Raw genomic sequence first — 9097 nt, 5'->3', positions numbered from 1 at the left:
GCCAGTAAGGTTACACAATCGGATCAAATGCACTGAAACGAGATTGCGATTAAATTCAAAAACATCTTGCATAGAAATGGAATCTTGCAAACTTGAGCATGCAATGGTAAGATTCAAAACTTTATAGGTAGGCTGACACCACTGTCTCACACTTCATTTTGCAACACAGGACATTTTTGTTTAGGGAAAATATGTAAACACAACTTCAGACAGTACAGTATGTGTTGATAGTCTGATAGCCCTCAGTCATTAGAGTCAGTTAACAATCAAACTACAATGTAGTAACACCCCCAAAAATATCAACTAAATTCTACTGTGACTATAATAAAGTGTCCAAAAGCCTCGTAAAAGTGTGTTAAAGTATGTTCAGCACTTCTAGTTGCAGTGTCACACCTCCGTGCTGATGGCTCGTGTGTTGGTGTAGAAATCGGGCGCCCTGCCCGGAGGAGTCTCCCTCAGCAGGGACTCTTGCACGGCGGGGAGCGGCATGGCCAGCGCTTGGTTCTCGTAGTGTGTGGGCATGTAAGCGACGCGCTCGCCTCCGTTGCGCATCTCGTCACCCGTGCGGATGAAGAAGGGGGAGTCGTACGGAGAGCAGGTGGGGCAGTAGCGGCGGCGCCCCGCCGCGGCTTTTCTGCCTTTGCGGGACGCGCGTCGCTCTGGAGGCGGCGAAAGTGACAGCGCGGTGCCGAGGGTCCCATCCAGGCCGGAGACGTGGCAGGTGTTGCAGTCAAAGTGTTGCAGAGAGTTGGAGCCGCCGTCAGAGCCATTTTTCTTGCAGCAGTAGTACTGGACAGAAATCATATATTTTAAAATAAAAGCAGAGAAATTTAAAAGATAGAGTGAGAATTCTCCAACATTCATGCTGTGGCGCTCTCTGTCTTCATCGACATGCATTTCAACCATCAGTTTATGGATGTAATACTCTTTCAGTGAATCAAGGGTATGTACTTATTGTTGCGGCATGTGTCATACTGGCATATGATAACATTGTAACGTGGAAAAAGTGAAGCGTACCTGGAGTCTACAGTAACAGAGCACAGCTATGATACACAGGAGTATCACTGTGGCCAGTATTCCTCCAGTTATGACAACAGTTCCAGCTGTCATCCGACCAGCTCTCCATTAAACTCTGACAAAGGGACAAGAAACCACAACATCAAGTTTAGATGGGATTGTCCAATCGTGAATGCTGATTGTATGAAGTACGTCTTAGTACTGTACATGCAAGAATTTCAGTCATAATCTAACGATCAATCTTTTCTGATGCTGTCAGGCTAAGACTACCATTGACTGCTCTCAATCGAGCTCGAGCACTTGACGTCACCATTTCCACGGCGCCATATTGCTGGTCAAGCAGAGCTGCTCGACATTGTGGGAGACATTGAAGCAGAAGAGAACATTTACAATACCCGAAACCTGTTGTGCTGTTGGTCATCAGAACAGACGAGACAGATATTCAAAGAGATCATTCTATGGAATACCAGCCGAAAAGACCGGAAAAGATCGATGGATTTGGGCATTTAAACGTGATGGCTAGTGCCCAACTAAATACACACACCTGTGTAGCGATTACTTCATTTCAGGGAGGAATTATTCTTAATCTCAAATTACCAAGAAGTATTTATCATGCCAAATTGACTCATTTGAGAACAATGCGTATTTAAAAAAGAAAATAAACCGTCTATCGCAGAGGTTTACGGTGGGTAACGCGTGGCAGCGATACGATTCAGTGTACGGAGGAGCCGTCTCCGTCGCCCCCCCCCAATCATAGTTAATGAATGTGAGTTTGTGTAAAACAAGGGGTCATATTTTTAAATATTGGAAGTTGTATTGAAAAAAAATCGCAGTGGCTCCATCACTATGTGGGATTTATTATTAATTGAGAACAGATCCAGCAACAAAGTATTTGTATGTGTCCAGACTTTTATATGCTTTCAAACTCCATCCATCCATTTTCTTAGCCGCTTATCCTCACAAGGGCGCCAACTGGAGGCGCTTTCAGACTCTTCTGTGTAAATCTTGTCAATTTACTCACCAGATACATATGTAGATCCAGTTATCCAAGGCAAGCGGAAGCGGGTTAACAGTCCAATTTCTTATCGGCGAAAACATCGACTTCGGCATTAAATATGGGTCCTCTATGCCAAGTATCTCTCATTTTTCCATGTACCTTTGTTTAAAACTCTGGGCGTCGTGCTATCAGACATATTTTCGTTTCGTCTCAATGGACTTAGCATTGAACAATGCTTTGTTTGACCGGCAGTATGGCCGGTCACGTGATTTCGGTGACGGAGGGGCATGAGCTCTATAGCCTACACTTTGTTTGGATTTAATACTGCTGATTGTTTCACGAGGTTTTCGCCACTGTTTAAAAAACATGCATGTTAGGTTAATTCAAGACTTGAAATTGTCAATGGGGTGTTGTCTATATTTGCCTTGTGATTGGCTGGTGACCAGTCGAATTCGTACCACAAATCTCATCTAAAGTCAGCTGGTACATGCTCCAGCTCACCTATGAACCTAATGAGGACAAGCAATATAGAAAATGGATGGATGGCTAGATCTATATGTAGCATGGAATTCTGTTTATGTATTATTTAATCATGTACTGTTTGCAATTCGCATTTGCACTTGTAGAATTTATTATTCAGATACAGTAGTGGTGAGGGAGGTTGAGAAGTTCCCACGACATAGCCGGGGCTCACCTCGACACACAGCCTGGGTCTGAAAGGGGTCTGACTTGATTCAAATATGGAGTAGCTCATGGTGGGAGGCGTCGGCTTTGTGCCCATCCATTGGGATTAACCCTGGTGGACAAGAAAGGACTGCCTCCCTCCGCCTTTGGGTCGGGTTACAAGTTCTGATGGGTGAGAGTCTGTGGAGGGGTTGCTGTGTAGCGCTCCTCCTAGGGAATTCCTCGTTCTGCTGAAGGACTTCACATGGGCAGTGACAGAGAGACCTGAAAGGGTGTGATCAGGAAGAACGTCCCCGTTGACCAGAACCTGACTGTTCTTCTGTTGTTGGACTTCTGCATTTGTCATGGTTTGCCCATAAAAGTGTCCACATGTGCACTTGGCACCGGGACACCCTGGGCCAGAGTCGATGATCAAATTAATGGCATCAACTTGAAGAAAGAAAATTCTCAGACTTTTTTGGCCTGTGTGATTGGTTTTGATCTGTTTAATGTTGAAGACGTTTAAAGTTTAGCACAGTGGAAGACCGGTTAGATCACATGTATCTAACAAGGCCCGGAGATTGGGCCTACCATATTATTTTACAAGGCCCGTTTATTTATATATACGGTAATATGCAATTGACTGGAAACCAGTTCAGGATGTTCTCCACCTCCTGCCCGAAGAACCTTCTGAGGATAAGCATCCTTGCATTTTTTTAAATTATGTGTATGCGGCCTCTAGAAAATATTTGGACACGTTATTATTCTCATGTACTGCACTGACACGTAACAACAATGTTAGAAGAATTCACGGACCACCCCACACACCCACCTGAGGAAGAGAAATCTTATTTTATTGTTTTGTTTAATGCAGTAAGAGTAGTGTGTGCTACAGTTTATACATACATAATGATGATGATGTCATCATACTTACTTTTTAGGAAAATGATATAAAGAAGTGCTCTAAAAAGACAGACAGACTGACAGGCAGATGTTGAACTCGTTGGGTTTACATCAGAAGACTGTCCCTGGGTGACTGAAAGGGTAACAGTTGACTGAAGTCAGATCAGAGGTCAGCGATATGTGGCTCGACCACTGGATGAACACAGTATGCACATCGCTGTGGATAGAAGAAATGTTTCAGCGTCGCTTCGACTACAAGACTATTGACCCCATTTAAAACTCATTTTTAGAACTAAATCGCCACAAGGTGGCAGTAAAGTACAGAGACTACCCATTCTCAGCCATATCATATCATTGCTCTGATAATGGAAGACCAGCAGGAGTATGAAGAGGGGTGAATAAACCACCAGAAGGAACAAAAGAACAGGGAGAGAGAAAAATCAAGAATAAGAGTGATGCAAGACAAAAAAAAAACCCCCACACATGAAAGATCTCTACATAACTAAACAGATTCACACCAAATGTATTATATGCTGTACACATTTATAAACTGGTCACTAATGTGTTCACAAGACGCACTGTCATTTTCCTAATTTGATCTAGAACAAAAATATGACTGTTCACCAACTGACCACTGACAACTGCAGCAACTATTCTACTTATTTCATGCCACAGCATATGCAAATGACTACTGATGGGAAAAGAAAATAATGGAATAGGAGGGTTCTGTTCTCTCTCAGTGACAGTGTGATTGTGAGTGCGAATGGTGGTCTGCATCTATATGTTCCCAGCGACTGACCACCGATCAGTTCAAGGTGTAGTCGGCCTTTCACCCAAAGTCAGTGTCGTATGACCCTAACCAGGATAAGCGGTTTTCAAAACGGATGAATGGATGTTTGGCCCTATTCCATTACAGGTACATTTGCTTTGGGTGCTGGTTGGTTGGTTGTAATCCACCACTGATCCAAAGATAATTAGGCATGAAAGGTTTTTTTTTTAAATGTACAAACCATACAGTAGGTCTTTGAGAAATCTCAGATTGATGATTATTAAAGTAGCTTTGCTGTTTAAAACAATAAACAGGAAACTGCTTCAAATGCCCTGAGAGGCAAAAAAAAAAAAACAAAAAAAAAAACCACCTACCACATGCCTTGATCCGCAGCACTACACCACGGGCGCTGGGCTAATGTTTCTGGCAGATGGCATTTTTACCTTCCATTATTTGTGGAAAACAAATAGCAGATCTCCCTCCACATCATAACCCTGCATCAGAATTTTCTTGCAGAGGCTGCAATCTCAGAGCCAACACACCATGCAACCTGTCAGAACTAATGGATGCATTTTGAACATAGGTTCATAATTTACTCGAGGACCTAAATTCATTTTCATGTTTGCTCGCAGTTTTTGTAGGGCAGGGGTAGTAACGATCTCTGAACCAGGAGGCACATCCACGGTTTACATACACACGCATATAAATTGAGCAAAAACAGAAGGCAGCTGGATCAGTCACCGCTGGGTCCAGATTACGCTGGCCCTCAGTCCCAAGTACAGTGTTGCTTGGATGCTGATAAGACGCTTGACACATGGACATTCAAGTACTAACAAGCGTGCACTCATGTTAAATGAACCAATCACTAAACATCCATCTGAACAGACAGCGCGGTTCTATTGGCACCTAAAAGCTGTGATTCCATTTCTATAAATAAATAAAATCAACATGTTGGCGCAGCTGCAAACCATTGGGCTCACAGTTCTGAGGACCCAGGTTCAATCCCGGCCCTGTCTGTGTGGAATTTGCACGTTCTCCCCGTGCCTGTGTGGGTTTTCTCAAGGCACTGCAGTTTCCTGCCACATCCCAAAAATATGCATTCATTGGAGACTCTAAATTGCCCCTAGGTGTGATTGTGAGTGCGACTGTTGTCTGTCTCCATGTGCCCTGTGATTGGGTGGAAACCAGTTAAGGGTGTGCCCCGCCTCCTGCCCGTTGACAGCTGGGATAGGCTCCAGCACTCCTAAGGAGTAGACGGATAGATGCATGGATGGACAGTATGGCTATTGAATGTGGTTTTCATCCCCATCTTTCAGCAGCTCAGATAAAGAGCTGAACTAACATGTCCTATTCAAATGAAGATAATGAGTTGACGGTGTGGAAGGAAATTCAATACAGCAGCAGACGCAAATTGAATAATGTGACAAATGGTGGGGCTAATTGGCTTTTAGATAATGTGAGCTGAAAGCTGACTTTTTTCTTATAGTGGTTGCACATTTAGTTTTGGTAACACAGTTAGGGATGGAAAATGTTTTTCTTTTTAGATGTAAGCATCACAGTGACAACTGGTTATTACATCTGCCTCACAGTTCTGAGGACCTGGGTTCAAATCCGGCCTCACCTGTGTCGAGTTTGCATGTTCTCCACATACGCGCAAGAAATACATACTCAGGCTCCCTCCCACATCCTAAAAATGTGCATTTTCGGGTAATTGGCAACTCTAAATTGCCCAAATCTGTGAATGTGAGTGCTGGCGACCAGTTCAGGGTGGTCCCCGCCAATCTCAGATAGCTGGAATTCGCCTCAGGACAACCGCGATGCTGGTTCACAAAATTGATTGGATGGACGCTTAAATGTATTTCATTAACATTAACTGAATCATTGATAATATTTTAGTGATGGCGTTTTTCTTCTCCGTTAAAAGTTGCAAGCCATCAAAATAATCAACAAACAGCACTATGTAGTAGACTCAGTTATTGTTGGAAAAAAAGTTGGGTCCTAGTATTATAGTATATGCATTTAATAATGATGTTTATATGATGCTACAAATGCAAGGGGAAGACAGATGCATGTTAGGACAACAAATGGGATTAGTTTCTACCGGTTAATAAGATTATTGACCATGATATGACTACGATCCCCATCCCATCCCATTCTCAACACTGCTTAGGACCGCGGGGCGCTGGAGCCTTTTCCGTCTGAACAAGACAAAGCAAAAAGGAGACTACACCCTGATGTGGTTGCCAGGCAGACCCAGGGGCACATATAGACACTGTCACTCAGTGGGAACTGAACCCACGCTGCCTGCACCAGTCAGGCGAACATACCACTACATCATTAGTGACTATGAGTATGAGCATACAAACTACGTAATAAATGTGTTATCTGGAAATGGCAAGGGAAGAATACACTATATTACTTATGCCTCTAGACCAAGCTAGTAACAGAGATTTGTTGGAACGTTGTTTGATTCTAGTAGCTGCGCTGTAGCCCTGCATGGTTTTTGTAGTACATACTGACTTTCCTATTGGAATCATTCAGAGAACAAACCAAATAAATAATATGTACAGTACATTGCTGGGTTGTGTGTATTCATCCTCAAGCATCAAAACAGATGGCAAACAAAGGTTCTTGCTTATCTGTGATCTGACTGAAGATACACAGGACAGAAAATAGATGGATGGTGGAAACAATACATTGTATTCCATATGAACTGCAGATGTTATACCCTGGAGATTTCAGATGGATTTTCACATCAGGGAGCTTGAAAAGAATGCATTTAAGACTTCATGATCTTTACACAATGAATACAAAATGATTCCCTCTGGAAACATTTCCAATTAACTTTGAAAAAATAAAAGCACACGGCGTAGCAAAGACAAAACGGTGCTCAACTTTCATTCTCTCGCTGTTCAAGGATATGAAGTTGAGCGGGAAGAGACTGACAAGACTAAAAATCAATCAAGTTCAATTACCTGATTCTTCTGGAAGTCATTTGTGGCAATGAATGCAGTGAATGCAAAGATCCACTCGGAACTTTCCTTTAGGCTCAATGCACAGACAAAAGGACACGATCAATAGCAGTGCTTAACTGGTTGCCAGCCAATCGCAGGGCACATAGAAACAAACAAGCATTTGCACTTACAATCACACTTAAGGGAAATTTAGAGTCTCCAATTAATGCATGTTTTGGGGATGTGGGAGGAAACCGGAGTGCCCAGAGAAAAACCACGCAGGCACGCAGAAAACATGCAAACTCCACACAGGCGGGGCTGTGATTTGAACCCCAGTGCCCCAAACTGTGAGGTAAACGCTCTAGCCAGTTTTCTACTGTGTCGCCATGAGAAATGTAATTTTTGGGAAATTCTTTTGTCCGTTCAAGCAAATGCCTTATCTGATGTCATAAACTTCAGATTTTATCATTGGAGTGCATCATAGTACATGATCCAACTATTCAGGTTCCCAACAGCAACCCCGACATCTTCTGACTCAGCTCTTCTCCGAACGTCTTGTCACTCTGGATTTGTGTATTTACGCATTCCACCACAATCCTGCCACGGCACGTTGAATAAACATTGCAGACAAAATCGCTGAGCTTGATTCATGAACACACAGTTAGTACATGTATATGTATGTAGTGTGTATCGCTACTGTGGTTTACTTCATCTTGATGATATTGACTCAGTATGATGGAGTGACCAGGTACTACAAAATGCAACAAATAGAAAGCAGGGCTGTGTCAAGCCAAGTCAAAGAAGTGGAGAAAGATAGTATATTTATGAGATCTAAAAAAAAACATTGGCTGCGCTCTGAGGAGTGTGCATATGCAAAGTGCACCTCAAGCAATTGGTAGCTTCAATGCACAATGGAGTGAATACAATTATAGCTCGACTTAGCACAGCGCTAGTGCGGCTTCCTTATGATAAAATTATCATAATCATCATCTTGTTTTTCAAAGCGGAGAGATTCCAGCTCATTTGATTTTTTTTTAATTTTTATGATCAATTCCATTAAGACTCCTTGTGAGGACACAATAGGAAGAAGAAGGAAAGTGGTATTCTGCCGACAGCTGTGCGTCACGCCGCTTTATGAGGTTTGCAGTTGTTTCAGCGGAGTCTCTTCAACACTTGGCAGCTGTGCTGCATCACTTCACATGCACCCAGAATAGTGACTCTGGCAGCAGGGACGCTGGGCAATTATTGTTCCTCCTTTCTGCTGGTCAGCATCACGGCCTCATAAAAAGGAAATGAAATGGTCCAGTTTCTATCTTTGAGGGGGTAATGTACCACTACCACTATTTCATTAGCATACGTTTTGTGCGTGACAGGGAAGAAGGCAGGCAGAAAAGAAAGCAGTACTGCTCAGACACATGAGAGGAAACCCAGTTCAGGAAAGATGTTCACCTTCTGGAAATATGAAGGCGTCTTTATTGGCCTTTTCTCTAACTTCATAACACATATTTTTATTTTCCCTTAACATTTGTTTACAGGCACAAAACCAACCAAGGTTACCCCAAAACTCAATAGAACTGAATAAAATAGAAAAGCCAATAAACAAATAACATGGGCAGCATGCCAATATAGTGGTTAGTACGTCTGCCTCACAGTCAAGAGGTTGTACGTTGGAACCCCACCTTTGGTTTTCCCCATGCTTGTGTGGTTTTCTCCAAATACACCATCTTCCTTCCATATTCCAAAAAAGTATGTCTTAGATTCATTAAAGACTCAAAATTGCCCATAGATGTGAAT

General features: G+C 42.8%; 1 protein-coding gene across 1 annotated transcript; it reads right to left on the bottom strand.

Moving 5' to 3' along the window:
* Nucleotides 1–329: 329 nt before the first annotated feature.
* On the bottom strand, nucleotides 330–1110 carry LOC133503837 (protein FAM163A-like). Its single transcript, XM_061825797.1, has 2 exons — nucleotides 1018–1110; nucleotides 330–789 (listed from the first exon to the last, which is right to left on the bottom strand). The coding sequence occupies exons 1-2, from the start codon at nucleotides 1108–1110 to the stop codon at nucleotides 388–390; spliced, it is 495 nt and encodes a 164-aa protein (XP_061681781.1). The 3' UTR covers nucleotides 330–387.
* Nucleotides 1111–9097: the final 7987 nt, after the last annotated feature.

The sequence above is a fragment of the Syngnathoides biaculeatus genome, chromosome 7, assembly GCF_019802595.1.
Source record: "Syngnathoides biaculeatus isolate LvHL_M chromosome 7, ASM1980259v1, whole genome shotgun sequence".
Taxonomy (NCBI): Eukaryota; Metazoa; Chordata; class Actinopteri; order Syngnathiformes; family Syngnathidae; genus Syngnathoides; species Syngnathoides biaculeatus.
Note: the sequence above shows the minus strand (reverse complement) of the source record. Positions and strands in the feature narration are given on the sequence as shown.